Below are 24803 nucleotides of genomic sequence, written 5' to 3'. Positions count from 1 at the left end.
TACAGTCACCTGGAGGAATTTAGTGCCTCAAGTAGGCTCAGGCACCGGACTGATGAGGTTTGCGAGAAAGCGAACCTCTCTATGACAAGGGGCATTGGTTTCCGCTTGACGATGGCCCATAAACTGGTTTAGCAGCGGCCAATCGCTGCGGCTTGGGCATCTGCACGTATGTACTGAAAAACCCCAATAAATCGTTTTTATCGCCCTATATCCTTTCATCGCGTCGACGGGTGCGTCCGATGAGGTCTGGGATGAAGGACACAATACAAGATTGAATGCAACAGTAATGCATCCAAAGCACGCTCAGCTTTTCTCTGTGCAGTTTACTCGGTGCGGCAAGAGCAACACCTGCCATCGTCGTTTCGACCGCTTCGCACAAGCATCGCACTCCACGCCTACAACGTGTTGCGTCCCACATTCGTTATTTGTCTTCAAAAGACGGGCGGAACACGTGACATTCAGCCAGGCCACGTGCTTATATTTTATTTGTTGTAATTTGTTCCTCCTTCTTTCTTTCTACGCCTCCTTAATACCCACGCCCCGAAATCCGCCTCCTCGGCGGTGCAAGTGCGCATGTACAGAAGAACGCGTGACGCCAGCAGAAGGACCGCACGCATACATGGCGCCACCAAACGAATACAACACGGTGAGATGCAGTATTATGTGATGGCGTTAAATTTTAGCAAGAGTGGTTTCTGAAAACGCTTCGCCAAAGCTCCTCTCGGGGCTATGGAAATTCTGATGCGCACTCCCGATTTAGACTTGTTTGAGTTTGTTTGTTTAAGTTTTTTTCCATAGCCTCTGGTGTGACGCGTTATGAAGAAAGTGCTGTCCACGAAACAGGCACAGAGGAGATTGCTCCCATAGAGCAAACGCTTTCTTCCTTTTGCAGCACGCATCCAGCCACATCAAATAAACAGAGCACACAAATCCCCCTTCGAGTAGTACAAATTCCATATCAAAGCAGTCCCAAATGCAGTGCGACAACCTTCGTGCTAAGCTGCTGCAGTTCAATAGAGCGGCCAGCACAAAATAACGGCGTCAATTTTTCGCATCCGCCCAAGGCAGGAAGGAGTAGGACACAGCGTGGTGCGGTCACTAGTGTCGTCTGCTAGCGCTGGCTGCGTCGGCGTACGCGATTTCTCGGAGTTGCTCACTGAACCATGCTGCCACTGCCGGTAAAAGTGCATCTTGTGTCATGCTCACGAAGCAAGTTTACCGGCTGTACCAGTCGAACAAATGAGCAACCAGCCGTCGGACCATCACACGGCGGCATAGGGACAGGGCTCCGAATGTTGTCCACCGCAGTGGTGCCGTCTGTCGACAGTATCGACACCGGCAAAGAAATGTATAGTTTCTTTTATTTTTCTACAATCTTAAGTTTTCAATTGCTCACACGCGCCACCTGCACAAATGACGCTCGGATATATATCATACAACAAAAGAAAAAAAAAGTTAGCGATCGAAACGCTTCCAGACTGCTCTTACGCTAAATTTGGCACTCCCGGAGTTCATAGAAGTCTGGCCACTACAATGCGGTGTAGAATGTTTTCCTCGGAAGCCCTACAAGGCAATAATTAAAGAACTTTTCAGACAGCCCTACATTTACAATACTGATGAGCTAAAATATAAAAGGTAAATGCCCATGCCGATTTGAATGGTACATAAAAATTAGGCAACAATGTCAACTACGCAGTCGCAAAAGTCAGCCAACACTGAAACATTATAAACTATTGTTACAAAGTAACTACAAATTACTAACGCAAAAAGGTATTTTTGGGAGACAAATACACTTTCATTTGAAAAGAAAACGTTTTTAATTTGATGTTTGCAAAAGTCTGGCAACAAATCATGCTTTGTGAAAGTCCGGCCACGTTAGCTGAACTCCACTTCCGACGTAAAATCATTCAGCCACACTTAGCACCTGAATACCATTTTTATGTCATTGCATCTTGTGCTTCTTTAAAAAGTAAAATATCTGACACTCATTGTCGCCAAACAGCCGGTTTTATTTTTGTCGCAAAATAGGGGCAACTCTTAACACACGACATAAAATTTAGGCAACATAAAGAACTCTTTCAGCTGAATGTTTTTCAAATTGATGCTTTTAAATCACGTAAACGTGCTGTTGGTTGAAAAAAAAATAGAGCAGCTTAATTTTCGGTAAAAAGAAAAGTTTGTAGCTACCGAATCCACAGCGTTTCACATTCCTCCGAGATCCGAGATCGTCGTTTCGGATCTTGACACACAGCTTTCGCTCGCTGTTCGTCATGCACTCTCAACTAGCATTGATGCCGTTTGTTTACCTACGTGACTGAAGGGTAACACTGGCTCACTTGCTTTAACAAGCGAGGAAGAGAAACAACTACGTAGAACAACAGAAAGAGAAAAGTAATGTGTAAGGCGTTTTGAGGCCGTACCAACTTGTTATGCGGACAGAAAACAGCGTTTTGTCTTATGTTTCTATTATTACTATTATTAAAGTTGCGCACGAGCACTTATATACCATCACTCGCCGTAAAATAGGGACTTACACAAGAGAAACAGTTTCCTCCATTTCGCAGCATTTCCAGCCAGCCAGTGACGTCTGCTTTGTCGTCTGCTAGCCTAGCAAGGAAAAACTTCCTTGAAGACATTCGTTGTTCGTCTGCATATGTAGCTATTGGTTTCGTCGTGAAATATTTTAGACGCAGCGACAGACCTGAAAGTAAGGCAGTAATACAGTAGATTTACAGCGAATTGACCGCTGCGCTAGAGTTTTAGGTGTCTACTCCTAAAGTGAAACTTGAAGCCACTATCTTACGGTACTCCGCAAGTTGTGTTAAATTTTCAGAACCACGCGAAACTATCGAAACGGAAACCTAGTGAGCAACGAGTTTAAAGGGGTTTCCGCACAGGTTTCTCTAGTTTCAGTACTCATTCTAGTACTTATACGGAAATTAAACTGCGCCAGTGACAGAAGTTTCAAGCGCGGTTGCGACATTTCCCAGGCTGTCTGCGGTCAGTGTATTCGACTTGCTCCACCTTGAGCTCTCTCCCCACCCACACACAAACACCTTCAAGGAGAATAAAAAAAGAAAATCATCGATGCCTTTTTCTTTTTTTCAAAATTCCAGGGTGTAAAGGTGCTATATAGTGAAGGCCAAACGCAGATCTGGTCCAAAGGATGCTGTGTGTCCCGATTTAAAAACAAAAAAAAAGAGGTAAACGAAACTTTCTATGAGAAAATTTTCGTAATCAGATGTCAAGAAGCGGCATAGTTTCCAGTATACTATCCTTTATGTTTGGCTTCCCTATCCTTCGTGTTCTTAAAGCGCAAGTACTAATTTAAGGGGCCCCTCACCATGTCTGGCCATTATGAGCTGACAAGCGCAGAGCATTCAATGCGCGATAACAAACGTGTCTGCAAAGTATTACATCGCCACGAGCCGCGGAAAGATTTGAAATTTCAATCTGAATGCCATTTCCCTCTCCGCCGCGCTCGAAGTAAGACGGTGACGTAATCGTGTCTGCAGTGTGATGTCCCTCGTGGTGGAACGTGATTTCGAGAATTATGCAAGACAACATCGGTTATCTGTGCAATGTGTAGCTTGAATTGACGAAGTGAAGTTTAGAGAAAAAAATAAAACACACAAAGCGAATGTCTGCGTCTTTTTTTTTTTTTTTTACTTCGCACCAGAGCAAAAGAGATGTACTTCCGCTTCGTCTGCTTGTTCCCACGGTCGTACGGTCACGTGCGCAGGTAAAGAAACTATGCCTTTTCTACCGTGTTCCAGCTCGTGATCACGCGCTGCGATCCGCTTGTTCTGCCTCAGTATTCGTGTAGCAGCGAATTATATCGCTAGTCATGCTTCATTGTGCACAGCGTGCAAAATGGTGAACGAGACAACAGCTCGCGCGCGACGCCGTTGGGCAAAATGTGTAGCGCAGAAAAAAAAAATGGAGGAAAAAAAAATATGAAGGCGGTGCCTGTCACGTATGCGTCACGGGATCCTCGAGGTCCGGTATGGGAGAACGCAGGGAAGGAATTTCGCTTGCGTAGGCTAAACGGGGTGAGTGGAGAGGTACTCTTGCTTTGTAGGGGAGCCCGCCTGCTGAGATTCGCGGTACTGAAATATTTATACCTCGGCGATTAATCAGCCGATTTGAAAAATTCTTGCGGCAGAACGCTCCCTAGAGGACACTTAACAAGTTCCAGCGTATAACCAAAATGTGCTCTGGGTCCTGGTGAGGGCCTCTTGAACATGAGCAAGAACGTAAATGTTTTCTCTGTTTTTTTAATAAAACGTCGTAGTCGTATCAGTTAAAAAAATATTAGCTATGATGTTCTCTCAGGATATAGCTTGCCTTTTCTTTTTTTCCTTGAAATGCCCAGTGTGTTGTTGTTTTTGCGAGTTTTCTTTGATGTTTAGAAACAAATCAATTTCATTGTAGCTGTATAAATTTTATTACACGAAAATTTATGTAGGTGTTCAAGAGAAAGGAGGTGACCGCACTCCTTTTCGTCTAGAGTTGAACACGACAGGGAAAAGCATGGGAAAATTCGGGATGCACTGTATAAGGTAACCGAGGTCTGAAAGCGAGGCACGCTCCCGTTTCCGCGAAGGACATGAAAGGGGTGCCAAAACTGGTTCGTTCACTGACCAGAAAGGCGTAGAGACGGCTCCAGCAGTTAAATCAACTAATGGGGCTTATTCCCAAATATGTGCAATGCGTTCCATGGTTAACTGGAACACATGTTCCCATTTTTTCGCGCAGCATATGGCTAGTGATTAGTGCCGTTTGCACCTTTGTACAGACCTGTAAAGTGAGAGCCACCCAGTAGTGTGTTCCATTTAGGAGTGGATAGCACTGAACAAGAGGCAGGTACAACCAAGGACTACAGCCCTGGGCTGGTAGTAGATATTTGGAAGTGAAAGCTCCCCTGAGAGCCGGCAACGAGCTAATGCTTTGCTAAAAAAAAGGGGGGGGGGGGGTGGGACGGGAGTAAAGGGAGCTATAGGTCCACCTTCGTATAGGTGGACCTATAGCTGGCACTGGTGAAGCTAAGCGTTTTCTAGGTACGTTCCGGCAACATTGCATCTAACAATGCCCCCAATCTGTGCAGTAGTAGCAAGTGAGATTGTTCAGGAATTGTGCGTGCGGAAAATCAATAGCAGCAAGACACACACATATACAGAGCGCCCCGGCTAACTTAAACCAGCGTTTAAAAATATGCGAATGCCACAGACGAATGCTTTCAATTCTGCAAACAGCGCTGACTGGTCGGAAATGGTAGCCAAACTGGCAATGTGAAGTTAAGTTATGGGGTTTTACGTGCCAAAACCACTTTCTGATTAGGAGGCACGCCGTAGTGGAGGACTCCGGAAATTTAGACCACCTGGGGTTCTTTAACGTGCACCTGAATCTAAACTGGCAATGTGTTCGTCGCACGATGAAGGGCGACGGGTCAACGATCGCTGCCTGGGTAGCTCCTCGTAGCTTTGGCATAGAGTGGCGATGTCGGTAACGGACTGAGGGTTCTTTGAAAGACACATGTTGAAAGCATTGTTCTCCATCGCCGCGTTGACCTTCTTACTTAAGTCCAGAACATCCTCAATGCAGCTGGTAAATGATTTACCCGGTTGCTGTGCACGTTCTCGCAAACGCGATTCCGCACGCAGTTTGCGCACAGCCGGGCGACCAAACAACGCCACTAAAGATGTCTTGAACGAGGACCACGTCGGAAAATCGGACTCATGGTTGTTGTACCAGAAGCGGGCCACACCCGCCAGATGGAAGAACACGTTGCTCAGTTTTACGGGGACGTTCCATTTGACGTGGGCGCTTACCCTCTAATATGTCGTCAGCCAGTACTCGACGTCGGTGTTGTCTGCGTCGCTCAAAATGGTAGGGTTCCTGTGGCGAGGCACACAAGAGCACGTGACGGACGGAGGAGGCGTTTGCTGGGATGCGTCTTCAGCCATGGTTGAGGGTAGGGTACGGGATCGCAGTTCCATGGTTGACGTTGTAGGCCGAAGCACCCTACAGAACTTGTAAAGGCGCTTATTAGTCACCGGCGTTTGGGACCAACCGTTAGAGCATGGCACGAGCGGCATTCCCCAAGCAAAGGCGTTGGCACGTCGCAAAGCCACGTCGACAATCTGCGCCCCATCTCCCTCACGTCATGTGTAGGAAGGTGGTCGAGCGTATGGTGTTCAAAAGACTACAGATACATTTGGACGTCACTGATGAGATGCCACCGACCTTGTACGGACTCCGCAGGCACCTGAGCACGCAAGACGCCTCGGTGCAACTACACGAGCTGGTTATAAAGCAAGCCAAGACCCCTACGCCAAGAGCTATCCGGGCGCTCGAGATCTCAAGGGGGCCTTCGATAACGTCACACACGAACGTATTCTCCGTAAGCTGCGCCAAAGGGTATGCGGAAAGCGAACATTCAAATATGTGCAGGATTTCTTAAGCAATAGAACGGCAACGGTCAAAATTGGAGAGGAGAAATCAAAACCGATAGCCCTGGAAGACACAGACAACCCGCAAGGATCGGTTCTTTCACCGCCTTTCTTCAAGCTGGCATTCCTCCCTCTCCCGGGTTAGCTTCAAGACGTTCTCTATGCAGACGATATACCTGTGTGGACGTTGAGGGCATGGTCGCAGAGTTGGATGGAGGAGAACCTTCAGAGAGTGGCAAAGGCCGTGCACGGGTCCGCTAACTCGTGCGGCCTCAGTTGCTCGCCACAGAAGTCACAGTTACTCGTCATCAAGCCAAGAAAAAAGAAAGGAGACCAAGAGAACGTCCGCATCACCATCGAAGGGATGACCATAACGCCAACCACGCAAGCACGTATCCTGGGTGTCATCTTCCAGAACAATGGCAAGGTGGGGGGTCGATCGACAAAATCAAGGTTTCAACGGAACAAACTTCGAACATGATCAGAAGTGTCATAAACAGACAAAGGGGATTGAAGGAAGATGCTGCACTGACGCTGGTCCACGCCTTCGTGACGTCACGCATCGTTTACGCGGCGCCGTACCTCAAGAGACTGAAGAAAGACGGGGACCAGTTGAACGTCATTATACGCAAGGCAGCCAAGATGGCGCTGGGCATTCCGAAGCATTCTTCGGCCGACAAGCTTCTCGGCATGGCCAAGCACAACGTCGTCGAAGAGTTAATAGAAGCTCACCTGTCTAATCAAAGAGTTCGACTCAGTCAAACGTCGGCGGGACGTCGCGCTCTTGCCAAGTTGGGCTGGCAAGAGGCAAAGCGGAAGGAAACGGGGCCGTTACCCAGGTTGTGGGCGCATAAAATCGAGAGTAAGCCACTGCCTCGAAACATGAGGTCGGGTCGTAACGACGGCCGCAGAGCGTCTCGTATAGCTGCCTTGACGGAGACTTTGGGCCAAATAGGAGGGAAGGAAGAGGGGTCACTCTCTTCACAGACGCTTTGTTACCCAAGTTTTCATCGAAAGCCACGCTGGCAGTTACGACGCGGAAGGTGCTCGTAACCTGCGCTTCCACCAATACGCCTTTTCCGGAGGTGGCAGAAGAGGCCGCGATAGCGCTAGCACTCGCGCTGCCCAAGGTTGGAAGAATTGGCACTGACTCGCAAAAGGCATATAACAGCTACAGAAAGGGGTGGGTGTCTATTGCCGTACTAGATATTCTCAAGAGTAAACGCGACGTACCTGAAAGGAAAGTTGAGTTGATATGGACACCGGCTCTCTGGGCTGGAGGGCAACGAACTTGCCCACCAGTTCACCCGAGAGATGGAACACCGGGTCGAGGAAGGTGAGCCACAGTCCATAATTAGTTATAGGGACATTACGAACCATTACAAGACGGAGAGGCGCCGCTACCCCGATCCTCACAAATCGCTTAGCAGAGAACAGCAAGCGATCTACAGGCAGATACAGGCAGGATCCTTTCCGCACCCTTACCTTCAAAACAAGATGCACCCAGAAAGGTACGAGAGGGATTGTGAGAGAGAGAAAATGATAAATGAAAGGTAAGGAGGTAAACCATGACTGAGCCAGGTTGGCTACCCTACAATGGGGAAAGGGAAAGGGGGATGGAATGATTAAAAGAATATAAAGTCCACTGGAGCTATCAGTCGGTCACTCAGTCCGGATCACAGAAGAAGGATTGTAACTTCTGCAAAACTGAGTTAGGCACGCTCCAACACGTCATTGGAGTATGCGATTTCATCAAGGCAATCTCCCCACCTCTTACCTGCCCCTCTACCCTACCCCATCCCTCATCCACCCTTACCGAGCGATGGGAGGCCTTGCTAACCAGCACCGCCCTGGAAGACCAGCTGGTCCTGATCTCCAGGGGCCAGGCGGCTAGGAAAGCACATGGGTTCCGTGAAGAAGGAACCACTTCCATCGACGGTAAGAAGATGTCAAGCTTGGCTGAATAAAGTTGTTTCTCTCTCCCTCTCTCCCCACTGTATAGCGTGCCTCTTCGCTCAACATAGCGTTATGTGCTCTTCCACTGAAGAAAGTTACCGTCAGGTGCAGGCACTTATCCAAGGGGGGGCGCAGGGGGGCTCAAGCGCCCCCCCCCCCGAATTTAGGACGCATGCTCCTCCCCCTCCCCGCCCACGCCGCCACTTCTCTCACACATTCGTAAAGCGCTGCCAAATCTAGGTTGAAACTTCACAGCTATTCGGCGATCAACATTTTGCTTTCTTTTTCACTCCTTTTGGATGGCAGTTGTGATCGGCATCTCCTAGGGTCTGAAGACCAGTTTCCTAATCGATTCGGTGCCCGCGCGATTAACTCGAGATGCATTCAGTTGTCACCGTCTTTTCGACGCTCACGCGCATCGCTGTTGCTTCGTTAGTTCAACCTTTTTTGTTTATACTTAACCAGGGACCGGGAAAGGGATTCGGTTCGTGGTGAGCTTGTCTGTGTGCACGTGGAAAGAGTTGCGGCCAGAGAAATCGCCAGTTGCGTTCAACTTTTCCTTTTGCTTCATTATTTCCTCGAGTAACGGCTCGCCGCGACGCTGACAGAGTCTCGGAACGATATGCCAGCGATATGGGTTAGAAAAGGTGGAAAATAAAATACGCGACAGCGTCCATCATCAAACCCTGCAATGACCCTTAAACTTATAGGCAATATGACTGTTACCCGTTAAGTCGCCTGGCTTTTCTCTAATTGTGGAGTTGGCAATTGCAACATTGTTAACTGGAAACGAGTCGCAAGGAGATGAAAAATGAGGCGATCTGCTGAGGGAGACAGCCGAGGCAACATCAGAGGCGAAGGGAAAGCTAAAATTTAACCGTTGTTTATAAAAATATTTATGGATCAACATCTTTTTATTTAGAAAGGAAGTAGAACAGAATAAAGGAAGTGCAGAAAAGTTCGTGTGTTATGAATGGCGCTTCTACAGTTATCATTCGAGCCGCCTAACGTAGCCACTTCTCTGCTGTGCGTATGTAGGTGTTTTTGTAACCTTCCACGGTGGGCGTACTACGTATAGAATAGCACCGCCCTGCGCCCTACGCGGTTGTACGGGAGTGGGAGCCACGCATAGTTAGGTAACTTTCCAAATAACAATACGAGTCGGTTGTGGCACTTCACTTCATAGAGCATAAACGAGGGATCCAAAAGAACTGTGATTGTTCCCCAAATATATATTTCTCTATAATTTTTCCAGAGCTAATAAAAAAGAACGCTCCTGTAGTCGGATAGAAAGTGAGTCGGCCGTGAAGCCCCAGCCACGCCCTCACAACCGCCAGCTACTTTTCCTCCGCGAGGCGGCAAATAATTCGTACTTCCAACTTTTTCTTTTAGCCAAATAAGGAGGTAACCGCATCAAATGAAATTATTAGAGCGTAATTTTATACCTTTTGCCTTGCCTATTAGAGTGGAATGGCCAAATCCTATTCTTTATTGAACTGAAATAACATGCTTGCTTTACTGCAAGTATCTATTGTCAAGTTTGACTTCAGTTGGCAGTGAAGTTTTATGACTAAAACGGGTTTAGCAGTGAAATGAACGTCACCGCAGACTTTTGAAGAGCTAAATGCTCAGACTCAATACACTTTGTCCATGTATGTGGCGCACCTCATTGCTTCCGCCGATGAAAAGACTCTTCACGAATAGCAGACGCTCCGGAGGTATTAAGTACGACGCCATTTCGAAAAGGCCGCATGACAACGATTTTGTTTGCTTCTGTGATTGGCTGGCGAAGTAACACAACTCCGCACAGTTTGTGTGCCTTGGTTGCCAACTGCAGTTTTTTTTTATTTGTATTCTACTGAAGTAATCTTTATTTTACACTTAAGCTTTTTGTTCTTGGGTGCTATTCTCGACACGCATGGCGGCTGCACGGCCGCCATTATCCGCCATGCTGATTCTCTGATTGGCTGTGCAGAGCTCACGTGCCTTGATATTGGTGCTGGGAAACGGTAGTTTTGCAAAATGCAATTTTGAGTGTTCATCAACATGACGAAGCGTGACGTGGAGTTGCAAATTCTATCGGCTAATACAATTTTTTGGTCCTTGGCGGCTATATTGCTACGTTAGCCTTTCAAAAAGAAAGTGAGCGGTAGCGTACAGCAGCCACTGCAATGATTCTGTAATTTGGCGAATATGGGGTGGCGATCGAAGATATCCGCCATGCCAGCTTGCTGATTGGCTGAAGGAATATGCTATGGGGAGCGTCACAGGAAGGGCTGTTTCGTAAACGTCAATTTGACGTCGCGTGAAGTTGCGCTGGGTCGCCATTGCAGAGAATTTCCCCCATAATTTGTGGTGGGACGAGCCGCACGAATTATGCTAATGAGCAGCCATATGCAATGACGGCCGAGAGGAATGCATATCGCCACGTTTTCCCTGTCCTTTGGCGCCATGAAAATCTTTTGTTCATAACGCGTGCTCATAGTATTTGCATCGCTCTCGGGTGGTGTTGGCCTCTGTGTTATGGGCCATCATCTTTTAAGAGAACGCATTTATACAAAATAATATTGGTTGAACATGGCAAACTTTCTGCAACGTTGTCCACTTTTCACTACTGCAGTTGTATTGTAATCAAGATTACTGCCTTTTCGCAAAATCAAAAGTTATGACAACGGCGGGCCTTAATTAACAAAAAGAAATGTACGTAAGGCGGCGCCTTGAAGTTTCCTCCCGCGGTGCGAGTAACGAGCGAAGTGAACAAGAGATGGCAGCGCCGGCGCTTGCGTCACGCTAGCGGATATCTCTGGCGCACGCATCGCTGTCGGTGATATTCGGCCTTTCTCAGCCAGCCGAGTCGGGCTGAGTCACTTAAGTTTCACGAGACCGCGATAACGTGGCGTAGAACCTGCGGGGTGTGACCCCTGGTAGGTCGACAATGTTGTTTCAAGGATGAAAACCAGAGCGTTGGCACCAACATGCGATGACTCATTCCATTTTGGTGGGGAATGAAGTTAAACATCAGTAAAACAGCATGCATCACTTTTGCACATAAAAAGGTACCTAACATGTTCACTTACAACATAAGAGGTACGGCTATAATAAGATCAGATACTGTAAAATATTTGGGTGTGACATTCTCAAGCTCGCTCAAATGGGACACTCATATTGACATCACATGTGCAAAGGCATTTAAGCAGCTCAATTTCTTACGGAAATTGGCAACAGCACCATCCGATGTCAAATTAACCGCCTATAAAACCCTCGTTCAGCCAATACTTGAGTATGCCAGCATTGTATGGTCCCCGCAGCAGTCTTACCTCATTGATAAACTTGATAGAATACAGCGCATGGCACTTCGTTTCATTTACTCCAGATACTCTCCATACGACAGCGTCACTGCTTTACGTGAACAAGCACATATCTCGACTCTAATATCAGGACGGCGTATCGCTGCCTTGAAGTTTCTTTTCCTTCTTTATCACGGGCACATAAATATTGATAAAACAAAGTACATTAGGCCACCCTTCCAACATTCAGAAAGAACAAATCACCGTAAGTGCATCAGGCAGTTTTCTGCGCGTTGCAACACATTTAAATATTCATTTTTTCCATCTGCAATTGAAGCCTGGAACCGTCTGCCGGAACCAATTGCACATGTTGACTCCATCGAAGTATTTGCAACCAAGATACGTGCACTTTTTTATGATTAGGTCTGTTTCCGATTATGTACTGCTTCGCTACAACGTTGTGTTGCGCAACTGTGTTTTGGCCGTTTCCCGCCACATCTGAATTGTTCGTAGCTCTTACCACTTCCCTGTATTATATGCCTTGTACTAATTGCTTTGGTCTGTCGTTTTGTTATCGTGTTATATCTTTGAATTGTAATAATTGGCGTGTTTCATTGCCTTCTATTTTGACCAACAATGTTTCGTTGTTTTGATTGTGACCCACTCCTGTATGAGCCTGTAAAAGGCTTACAGTATTGCTAAATAAATAAATAAATAAATAAATTTTCCGGGGACACGCATGCTAGCGAATGAAGCACACGACGGCTTGTACACGGGAGACGACGCAAGCGAGAAGCGTTTTCGACGGAATAATCACGCGCTTTGAGCTAGCCGGTTTATTTGTACCGTGCAGGAAAACTGTTTTGCTTTAGGGCCCGTACATGGTCGCTCCGCACGTCCGTTCCGCCCTCGTCCGGCCGCGTGCGTATGCCTCTCTACTGGTGAGCGAGGAGCGGACGCAAGTTTCCCGTCCGGCCGCCTGCTCGTCTCTCATTGGCTGGTCCGAGGCGGATAGTTCGGCTGTCGTCACAGCAAACATGGCGCGTGCTCGAAGCGAAGCGAAGCGGGGACGCAAGGCCTAGGCTACAGCCGCGTCAGAAACAGTCTATTTTTTTCTCCTTTTTGTGATTTTCACCAGAGATATGTGGCACCCACGGAGATAGTCATCGGAAGAAGCAAGCCGGTGTACGCTTCCAGACCTCATCAGTGCGTGCGATCGCCAACAGAAAGAGACGGAGCGCAGGAAGTGTGTGTTGTGTTTACGAGAGCGTCGGAAGAAACATTTGAAGCCGTCGACTTCGTGATTTCTTGTGCCATGCTACGCGTGTGCGTCGCAGACGAGAACTCCATCACATACACGTGAATTCTGAGCAGCACACACGTTCAAGGCGTGGCGAAATAAGTAGCGTCCGTTTGGCGGACCCGGCGTACACGTTTGGTTTCTGCTCTGTGTATGCGGATCGTTGCCGCGGAGTGGTGAACGCCAGCCCTTCGCAACTTTCAGAAGTAATGATACGATCAGTAGCGATAAGTTTTTATCGCTGCCATTCTTCGTGTGCTATACTGCGTGTGAGCCGTTTTGCCGGCTGCGATGCGCCGTGGTGACCGCGACGTTCGAGCTGTGCTCTTGCTGTTATGAAGTGCGTTTGCAAGCTACAAATCGTGATATGTATGTGCGATGTGTTGCAGCGTTACTGGGTGTAGAAGTGGTCGTACTACGCGATGTTCGTGTGCTCAGAAGTGAACTGAGCATAAGTGTTGCTGATCGCGTTTTCATATTTAGTACCCTTACAAATAAGCCCTATCACACCGGCCTTTTCTGCTTCGTACATCTATCGTTTCTTTCAAAAGTTGTTTCTGCCTGGTTGAAGATGGTTCTATCGGTGGAGGGCAATTAGGGAACACCATAATAATTGCATAACGTCAAGACGTTCAGCGCTGTCGTGAAATGTGGACGCGCCTGAGAGCACTAATTTCATGAATGCAATTAAAAATTTCCAAGACAGTGTTAAGACAACGGTTAAAAAAGAAAACATATGAGAAGGTAGGCACAGCAGCTTGTGAAACCGCTCCTGTAATACCTCCACCCGCGTCTGTTTGTAAATGTATGTTTTCTTGCGTTTGTCAATTTTTTTTTCTATTTCCCACATTTCTTTATATTGAAGTTTTTCTTAGTTCTCGCGTTTGTGTGTGAATACGTGCCTGCTGCCATGCGTGTTTGCGCTTACCCTTATTTCTGTCCTTTTATATTATATTAGCATTTGCTTTTGCTAGTTTTCTTTCAGCAAAGTCATTACACATTTTCATTAATCAATCCCATTCAAACCACTAACTCATGTACACGGCAGGGCTGGCCTCTTCCATCTTAATAAAGCCTTTCTCACTGGTCTACCTCATCTTCTCAATCTGCCTACTCGCTGTGTTTTCTGTCCTTGCTTCTTGTGTTGTTGCCGCAATGTGATTAACCAACTTGCTCAAAACAAATTTTGTTCACTTATGAAAACAGAAAGGTTTACAGATACGTTTTCTTAAAAGCGTCGTGGGGTTTGCACAGCAACTTTGCCTCTTACCTCTGTTCATGTTTATGGATCAGTGCACGTGGCAGCTCACCAGAAGTGCACATGAAAGGGTGCCATATTGTGAAACAACACCTTGCTATCCTGTTGCATTTTTCATGCAATCAGTCTTAGTAAACGGATGGTTTCGCTGCCCATCACATATGATGGCAAAAACTTTCAACACGAATAACATTGTGCAGTGGGGTGTCATTTCCCGTCTGATGCTTTCTTCGTTGCAAAGACATTCTTCAGTAAATGGAGCCCAGCAAAGCAGTGCACTGATAGCTTTTGCAGCTTTCACCATTTATTACTTCACAAATGTCATTGTCTGAACCTGGCCGTCGATCGCTATGCCGATGGCTTGTGAAGTAAATAATTGCCTCAATAAAACACATTCAACTTCACTCAGCATTTTTTAGTACAAACAATGCTAGCAAAGCTACTCAGGGTGAATAATTATGCTTACATGCTGTCAGATAAACAAATACAACAATGGCTGCGACATGACTGCGCTTTGACGTGCAGACTGCTAATGGTGCCTTTCAAGCCTGCCCTCGACTACTGCTATTAATAGTTACCTGACTGTGTATTTTGGGCCGCACTAAGCTAATGATGTTTGATAATTGTTCTCTTATTCACATTACTTGTCTTGGCCAGGTAATCAAAATAAGCAATGCCACCACATGAATGTGTGTTTGCATGCAAGCTGCCAACGGCGGCTGTCATTTTCGCGTTGACTGCTGCCATTTCACCAACAGTGGCGACGACTTGACTGCGCTTTGACGTGCAGACTACAAATGGTGCCTTTCAAGCGTGCCCTCGACTACTGCTATTAATAGTTACCCGACTGTGTATTTTGGGCCGCACTAAGCTAATGATGTTTGATAATTGTTCTCTTATTCACATAACTTGTCTTGGCCAGGTAATCAAATTAAGCAATGCCACCACATGAATGTGTGTTTGCATGCAAGCTGCCGACGGCGGCTGTCATTTTCGCATTGACTGCTGCCATTTCACCAACAGTGGCGACGACTTGACTGCGCTTTGACGTGCAGACTACAAATGGTGCCTTTCAAGCGTGCCCTCGACTACTGCTATTAATAGTTACCCGACTGTGTATTTTGGGCCGCACTAAGCTAATGATGTTTGATAATTGTTCACTTATTCACATTACTTGTCTTGGCCAGGTAATCAAAATAAGCAATGCCACCACATGAATGTGTGTTTGCATGCAAGCTGCCAACGGCGGCTGTCATTTTCGCGTTGACTGCTGCCATTTCACCAACAGTGGCGACGACTTGACTGCGCTTTGACGTGCAGACTACAAATGGTGCCTTTCAAGCGTGCCCTCGACTACTGCTATTAATAGTTACCCGACTGTGTATTTTGGGCCGCACTAAGCTAATGATGTTTGATAATTGTTCTCTTATTCACATAACTTGTCTTGGCCAGGTAATCAAAATAAGCAATGCCACCACATGAATGTGTGTTTGCAAGCAAGCTGCCAACAGCGGATGTCATTTTCGCATTGACTTCTGCCATTTCACCAACAGTGGCGATGACTTGACTGCTCTTTGACGTGCGGACTGCTAATGGTGCCTTTCAAGCGTGCCCTCGACTACTGCTATTAATAGTTACCCGAATTAGTATTTTGGGCCTCACTAAGCCAATGATGTTTGATAATTGCCACAGAGGCTGAGCCACTACGGCCTCTTGACTGCAAATTTCTGTGCTCTCACAGTGCTAATGGGAGTATCGTTCATTTGGCTACCCGAATAGTGAATAGGTAATAGAGCACTACAATCTTTGAGTTTTACGCAGAACACCTAGTGCATTATTCACAAAACTGAACCTAAGGAACTATTCTCTGTTTTGTTATGTAAATAAAAAAATGGCAATGAATGTTTCTTCGCTTTTTGTGTGGCCCTGTCCTCTGCCCTATGCACCTTCATTTCATTGTCATGTGCATGTTAAAACAGCAACTAAGTAAGAAAGACAAACACAAAACTACTAACTACATCAACCTTTTCACACCAAAGGAGGTCACTGAACTCACTGCTAAGCTACACTTGATAATATCGCTTTGCTTTCAAAATGAATACAGGCCTTGGCCAGCTGTTAATGTTATGCCATGCATTTTTCATTTTCCTAAAATATGGCTGTGCATGAGCTAGCAAGGTTGTTACTACATAAATACATAAACAACATGCAGCCCATGCCCAACTAACTCATATAACCTGAGTAGAGCTTATTTTTTATATGCAGAGCAATCAAAATAGAACAAGCATGTATGATGCCGACAGTATCAAACAGTCTCAAGTGGAACATCCTTGTTTGGTGCCATGGGTGAGAGAGGGAGCATGCCTGTCAAGGTACTGCTTAATTTTGTGCGCTTTTCTAACGTTTGTACATCGTTGAAATGTTACATTAGGTATGTTAAGTAGTAAGGTGGCAACATATTGGCCACCCAGGCTGGCAAGAAAGAATGCAATTGTTTGATTTCACTCAAAATAAATTTTCTTATCAGCAATTTAAATTGTATGCTTTCAAATAAATACTCCCCTTGGAAACATATCTTATGAGTATGCATATATCTGCATAAGGTCACCGCAATACATACATATTGACACGTGTACTTATCTTTATCGGGCTACCACGTTTCGCCGCTTAACAACTGTAATCGCACAGCGAGGGACGCGCCTGCATGTATCCGACGTTTCTGGAAAGTTATCGACGCTTCTATCCGCGTGTCTGTTGTCGCCGAACCTTGTGTTATCAGATTTCATCGCGTGACACGAATGGTGTAGAACTTTGTGGAAGACACGCGGGTTCCATCAGTTAATCTGGAACATTCGACGACTGATCTATAAAAGGCGACGCGCTTGAGCCGCAGATCAGATTTTCGACGATCGCCGACTGTGTTCGCCGCTATCGTTGTGCTTTAAGTGTAGCCTGTTTTGTGGGCACAGGTTCGCCCAATAAAAGCTAGTTTTGTCTTTCACAGTACTGCTACTGTGTTCTTTCTTCACCATCACTACCACGTGACAATATTGATTTAAGCCAGTCATAACGAATTGTACATTCACTGCTTAACCTTCAATTCCTTGCTGCATGAAGTTAACCACTTATGCATAACTTTTTTTTTGCACACGGTGAGAACTTCAGTCATCGCTGAGCAAATAATTTAAGGAAAAGGCATTCCATGAATCCAACTGCTTTAAGCACTCTCTTAAAATTGGCAGAGTGAAAAAAAAAAAGCACGAGCAAGCGTGTCAGCAAGCTGTACTCGGAGCCTCACACGCGTGCTCAGTGGTAAAAAGGTGCGTCTTGGCGACCTACGCAAATGCATTCCGCGACAGATGTGCGAGTGTTTCGTATTCTTGCAAGCTGTCACTAGCACTACAGAAACCGCGCCACCGCGCTTCCGGCGACACTATCAGTTTCGCGTGACGCAGAACGCATCACGTTGGATAATTAGAGAGGTTTTGTTCAACCAGCCAAGGCAGCGCGCACTGAAAGTAATCATCCGAGAATACATCGCGTGCTGCGACGTGATGCGATTGCAATACATCTGTAAAAGGTGGCGCAGATAAGACGACTGTGCAATGTTTCGAAGAAGGATGACGGTGCCAATGCAACACATACGGCTGCAGAACAGAATGTGGCAGCCTAGAGTCGCATTTTCCCCGGAACGCGGAAAATTGAAATCACATTTGCAAAAATATGCCAGTGTCGTCTGCTGTCAAAGGTCGTTGCCAACCTTGAACACCTTTGCTCCGCCGAACGGTTGCCAGCTGTCAACAGGCCGCGTCGCCCAATAGGAGTGCGCGTGCGTTCCGCTCGTGCGGATTGAGCGTGCATCGAATTTTGCGACACCTTCCGCCTTTCGGGCTTCCGCACGCGACCGGACGAGGGCGGAACGGACGGGCGGAGCGACCATGTACGGGCCCTTACCGACAACCTTACGTTCAGCGCCTTCATTTCAGTTTTTTTAGGCAAAACATCAAGTTGGCGTCCCGTTACAAAACAAAGTGGGGCCATCAGCGCCATTATAGTTAAGTCGCGTCTGCGTCCCGGATCGAAGAAAATGGTGGAATGTCCAGGATAAAGCCCCTTGGCGGTATTCTTCCTGCGCTTCTTTCCTGCGCAATTCCATTTGACGCAGTTCCTTGTTTGCCAAGTAAAGGAGAGGTGTATCGCACAGGCATATCTGTGAAATACACCTTATTTCATTTTTATTTTCTTGGTTGACGCGTTGTTATGGTAAATGGTGGATGTTATTCACATTTGTAGTTGTAGACTACACCCGCCCTCCCTCATTTACATAGAAGTTACCTTGCGTTGCCCCCCCCCCACCCCCAAAAAAAATATATTCCTGGGTACGTGCCTGGTCAGCTGGAACAAACGAAGAGCGGTGTTGCGCGGAGGCGACAGGGGTCCGCTCTTCGGAGCACTGCCTGTATACGCAGCGTACGGTCGGGCAACAACGCCCCATCGCCTTCAGGGAATGCAGTACGCCAGCCGAAACAAGGGTGGAATGGCCTTTCCCTGCACTGATCAGTCAGGACGAACGCGCACAGCTCTGGCACAGCAGGTTGAGAAGTTGGCGAAAACCTACCAAAATGATTCGGAGCCAGCATTTTCCGCTAAAATTGTTCAGTTTGCGAACTTTCTGCACAACTCTGTGTGCGAGGGCACAAATTCCCTGGGAATAATGAAGTTGCTGCACGAAAGAAAGCTTATTCAAGTTAGTGCTAAGAGCATTTTAATAAATGAGAAGCATGATTTGTGTGCCGACAACTTAAAACTATTTGAGACTGTGAACAGTGTTCACCACTGCATCGACTTCCAAAAATACTTTTTTTCACTCTCAAACTGGTGCAGAAACAATAAGTACTCCTAAATGCTTCCAATACTATGGCATTAGGTTATATGCAGAAAACGCACTATGTGAAATTTATATACACCCTATGTGATGCTCCACTCCTTGTGGTCATGAAATGAAAGATCTTGGTGTGTACTTCGACAACATGCTAAGCTTCTCTTCACATAGACAATTACGCAGCATGCCATTCACGCTCTTGGAATTACATGCCGTGTATTGCATGATTTTCACTCGCCTATTGTGTTTCTGAAGTTCTTCAGTGTGCCGCCAACTACTAGAGTATGCCTCTATAGGAAGGGTTGAATGAGCAAATCTAATTCTGACCTCAATGAACGCATCCAGAATAAATTGATATCTATGTTAACACATCACTTTTGCCATTCTGGCGACCACAGTTGACCTTCTCAATCATGCTTCAACTCGCACCTCTAGATTCAAGACTTAATCACGCCTTTTGTTCGTGTATAATGTGGTCCATGACATTATGCATTCCCTAAAGCTTCTTGATCATATGCATTTCTTCGTGCCGCAACAGTATACCAGGTAGCATTCCACATTCGTTGCCTGACATGTTGCAAGATTGTGCTGAATAAGACTCGACTCCAAAACATACTTCACAGTTCGTTTCCTGTATTTTGTGTATCTGTAGATCACGCAGCATTACCTCCCGTTTACTTTTCCTCTTTTCCTTCTTTATTTCTCTATCTTGCATTTTTTTGTCTACCACAATCATGTTTTCTGTAGATTTTGTCTCGCATAGTGCTCGTTAAGTGCACCAGCGCAAAGGCTCTATAGCTGTTCCTGGGCACTACAATAAACATTTGAATGATTATTATTATCGTAGTATAAAATTGTGCTTTTTAAGTATGTACTAGTATACTATTTCAGTGCAGTAGCTTTTGTGCAATTAAAAAAAGGGCATGAATTAAAAAAGTGCAATAATACTGTCCTATGCGCCTGATCATATGCATTGTGCTATTAATTTCGTCTGACTAATAATAATGGTTAGCTACTGTATGCAGTGTTGTGCAATAAAATATGCACCAGCAATTATTGCGTGCCTCGCAGAAAAAATTGAATATTTCTTTCTCAGTCAGAACATCATAGCAGGCTGAAAGAAATAAAACATTTTTTTTTGTGGTGATGAAGTGTATAAATTGTGAAAATAACCTATTTATATATTTCTTATACTAGGCAAATGAGCTGCTCCCATACATTCGAATAAGCACTTCATTAGTACGACTTCACAAAGGGCAACGAAAGACCCCTATTAAATCCCTCCAATTCTCAAGCTTGTATTATCGGACGGTATGTCACTTCATTAATGTAAAGAAAGACAAACTTGACATGTGGAAACCAGTTACAATAGAACATGGCCCTTACACTGTGAAAATGTTTTGTAGCAATACACTCAATACGAAAACCTCCGGATGCGGTGTTGATACATCGAAACAACGACAACCCAGGATAATAGAGGTGATCCATGGCCTAGATTTAACAGAATCAAGAATCGGGGGAGGGGGGGGGGGCAAGCTATGAATTACATAAATTTTAGCTATTCTAGGCTTTTTTTAACGCTATAGGTGTTTCAATTCTTTTTTGTTGATTTTCTCAGAAGCCACTTTTTCACGTTCTTTTCATACACCAACAAACATAACTATATTGACACGGATGCTTTATCTGTATCTGCTCACCGTATTTCACCGGCTAAAGGTGTTAAACGTTATCGCTCGTTTTAATGGGAGATTTCAATTGTGTATGCGATCCGAACGATCGAAGCGGCAATAACACTCAGCGGGACAGGAGTGGTGAAGTTTTGTCTAACATAATAGAAAATGCAGGGCTCGTTGATATAGGAGTGTCGGGACAGGGAGCTCGCTCTTATACAAGAATTCAAGGTCATTCCTACGCCCGCCTTGATCGGATTTATGTTTCTTCATCACTCCTCTCTCGAGGACTATCCTGCATTACTATCCCCGTTTCATTCTCTGATCATTGTATGGTTATTGCAAACATTGGTGAAAAATTTGTAACTAATTTCCGACCACAGTGGGCACTCTGGAAGTTTAACTCTGAGCTCCTAAATGATCAGGAATTTATTAAACGCGTATGCATGGCTCTAACCAATTCTCTTTCTAGTGACTTGCCATTATTTGCTGCTTGGGAACTCTTTAAACAAGAGGTTCGTACAGTGGCTATAGAAATTGGATCGGTGAAATCATTCTATAGAAAGAATGAAGAAAAAACGCTTCTTAAGAGCCTATGTAGCCTTTATGAGATTGAATGCGAAATGCCAGGCACTTACATTGTTGACATAGAAAACATTAAATGTGAGTTACAAAAGTATGACGCACTGCGTTACAGAGGTGCGCGAATTCGATCTCGAAACATGCGCGCTCTGCAATCTGAGCAACCAACACGTCAATCTTTACTTGACGAGCGACGTCACGGTATTTCCAAAGTAATTCCGGAAATATACTCCGAAGGTAGTCTTCTAAGAGATACTAATGACATAATTTCTCAGTTCGAAACTTTCTACACTATGTTGTTTAGTGCCCCGGGCTCCCAATGATCACGATGCAAAAGTTTTAGAGAGTTTTGTATCTCTTGTAAAACCATTACAGGATGATGACTGTGCAGTCATCAGTGGTAGCCTTGCGATTCAAAATTGAGCTAGCTATTGATCAGCTGCCTCTGTTGAAAACACCCGGCCCCGATGGACTTTCAGGTGAATTTTACAAAGCTTTCAAATCAATTATCAGCCCCATATTATTGGTTATTTTTATTACAGGTTTAGAAGTTGACGCCCTTCCGCAGGCTTTTTGCAAAACCCACACAGTTTTAATTCCCAAAAGTTCAGATAAAGAGAAACTGCGTTCTGTTGAAGGCTATCGACCAATCACATTGTCAAACGTGGATTACAAAAATCTTGCGAAAGTTCTATCTAATAGATTGCAATTTGCGATGTCAATTCTAATTGGTTCTCATCAGACGTGCGGAATCAGGGGCCGATCAATTCAAACCAACATACATATCGCCCGTACCCTTCTTCAATACTGTTATGGTTCCACTGAGCAGCTTGCAATGCTCCAGGTAGACCTTGCCAAAGCTTTTGATCGTGTCAGCCACTCCTATTTATTTTCTCTTTTGGAGCATGTCAATGTTGGCTCCATTGTGCTTAAAGGCATTAGGCTTTGCTACACCTGTTGTACTACTCGTTTAGTTATTAATGGCCAACTCTCCGAACCCATTCCTATTTGCTCATCAGCAAAACAAGGATGCCCGATGTCCCCACTACTATTCGCCCTTTACCTGGAACCGCTATGCTTAAGCGTAATTCAGTCGAGTAACATCCATGGCTTCAATATACTGAGTAATGAAGTTAAAGTCCTAGCTTACGCAGACGATCTAGCGTTCTTCTGCACGGATAAGTCCAGTGTTGAAAAAGTAGTATCGAAAATAGAAGAATTTGGCAGCGTATCAGGAGCGCGAATGAACTCCTCAAAAAGTTTAGGCTTATGGTTTGGCTCATGGTGTTATACACCAGAACAGTTTGCAGGCGTTAAGTGGACTGATGTCCCGCCAAAGTATCTTGGCGTGCCGCTAGACGCATATAAATTAAGCGCACACTATTGGAAATAACGGGTTTCGGTACTGCAAAGTTACGCCCAGACATTCGTTGCACAACGACTTTCTATTTTTGGGAAAGCCGAAGCCTGCAATAAGTTCTTGGCAACAAAAATTTTCTATGTATTGCAAGTTATCCATTGTGCTAGGCTATACATCCAACGCTTTCACCGTATCTTTGCAACCTTCGTATGGTCTTCAACTTTTGAGCCCATGAGGCGAGACAATATTTTTAGGCCTGTTAGCGAAGGTGGGCTGGGCTTAGTACATCTTTATGTGCGGCAGATAGTGTCTCGTTTCTTCTTTTTTCGCGATACTTCCCATCCTGTAATTCGTTCATACATGCAAGTCACACTTGTTAATGCCTTACCTGATTTAGTTGTTTCTTCGAGTTTTTCTTCGCGCTTATGCTTGTGGGGGTTCATGCAAGAAGTTTACTTGGCGGTTCGTTTCCTGACAGTTCGGTTTTCCACTGAATACTTGTATTCTGTGTCGCGCAAAACGTTGTACAAAGACTCACTATCCATGCTATTTCGGCCTCCACTTTACCGATCAATATACATTAAATTGCCAGGCCACGATGTGCTAAAAGCGTAGCAGTTTGGGCGAGTTGGTATGTCATGACTGTTTTAGGCTTGTAGCGCAGCTCGGAAGAGCAAAAAAGGAATAAGGTAGGGGTAATCAAAGGGAACGGGAAACAGACTTAGCGCTCACTCTGTTTCCCGTTCCCTTTGATTACCCCTACCTTATTCCTTTTTTGCTCTTCCGAGCTGCGCTACAAGCCTAAAACACGATGTGCTAAAGCGAGTTCGCCAAATGTATGTATCCCCTTGCTGCAAAACATTCTTTTATAAAGTTCATAGTGAAACCATACCGGTTAAAGCATGGCTACAAAAAAAGGGTATCTTTGTCTCTTCTGTTAACTGTCGCCTTTGTGATGTACCAGAGACAATTGAACATTGTTTTATTAGCTGCACCGACGCCATCCTATTTTGGGATGTCCTGCAACGGACCTTAAAGAGAGAGAGAGAGAGAAAAACTTTATTGGTTCTATCAAGCGGTTTAGCGGTGAGCCGTCTTGCGCTTGCTGCCTGGCTTCTCAGCACGGGTGTGCCCCTATTCCAGGGCTCCACTGAGCCTGGCCACTTCGCACGCGTGCTGAACGATCGCCCTTTGGGCGGCGAGCTCGCTGCTGGTGAGCAGGCCCTCTCATTGCTCCGCACTCGGGTTTTTATGTTTATGGAATGTGTAGTTATGCTTACATTCCCATGTTATGTGATAAAGAGTTGGTATTTCTCCGCACCATGGGCAGGAGTTTCTGTATTGTGTCGGGTACATTTTACTTAATATGTGTAGATTATAGAAAGTTCCGGTTTGTAGCCTTCTCCAGTCAGCTGCTTCCTGTTGTGTAAGTAGTGTGTGTGGCGGAGGATATTTGATTCTCTGCCCTCTATAGTAGTTTAATATTTCCGCACACGTCGGCTCCACCGTTGTAGGGTTCTCGAGAGGCTCTATCTGTCCAGCTCGGTATGTGATCTCGCGAACTAGACTGTCTGCTCTCACGTTCCCTTCTATCCCGGTATGGGCCGGTATCCAGAAAAGTTTGTGTGTCACTTTATTTCCGAGGGTTCCTGCTCCGAGGAGGATTCGCAGGGCCTCTTTACAGACTCTCCCCTGCATGTAATGCCTGCATGCAGCTTTGGAGTCTGTTAATATGGTCAGTGATCTGTTACTTCGGTAGCCTTCGGTCGCTGCAAGCGCTATGGCGACCTCTTCCCCCTCCGCTACCGTGCAATTCCTTATGGTTGCGCAGCTGATTGTCTCTCCCATGTAGTCTACTACAGCCGTAGCTACTCTGTGTGTTCTAGTGTGCTTGTCCCACGGGTATAGCCCTGCATCCGTGTACACCGTGTTTTCCTGTGTTGCCAGGTGGCCTTCCACGTAATCTGCCCTTGCCTGCCTTCTGGCTGCGTGTAGGTTCGCATCCATGTTGCGTGGAATTGGACTTATTCTGAGGGTTTGTCGGATGTTGTCTGGG

The 24803-nt window shown here is 45.8% G+C and overlaps 1 protein-coding gene across 1 annotated transcript in view; it reads left to right on the top strand.

Moving 5' to 3' along the window:
- Positions 1–5886: 5886 nt before the first annotated feature.
- Positions 5887–24803, top strand: part of LOC139055819 (serine/threonine-protein kinase haspin homolog) — a 39597-nt gene continuing 20680 nt past the window's right edge. The window contains exons 1-2 of the mRNA XM_070533364.1: positions 5887–5979; positions 6658–6879. Coding sequence (XP_070389465.1) covers positions 5887–5979; positions 6658–6879 — 315 coding nt within the window. The remainder of the gene's footprint in view (positions 5980–6657; positions 6880–24803) is intronic.

The sequence above is a fragment of the Dermacentor albipictus genome, chromosome 2, assembly GCF_038994185.2.
Source record: "Dermacentor albipictus isolate Rhodes 1998 colony chromosome 2, USDA_Dalb.pri_finalv2, whole genome shotgun sequence".
In the NCBI taxonomy this organism is placed as follows: Eukaryota; Metazoa; Arthropoda; class Arachnida; order Ixodida; family Ixodidae; genus Dermacentor; species Dermacentor albipictus.
The sequence above is the reverse complement of the archived record's forward strand: the minus strand, read 5'-3'. Positions and strand labels throughout refer to the sequence as shown.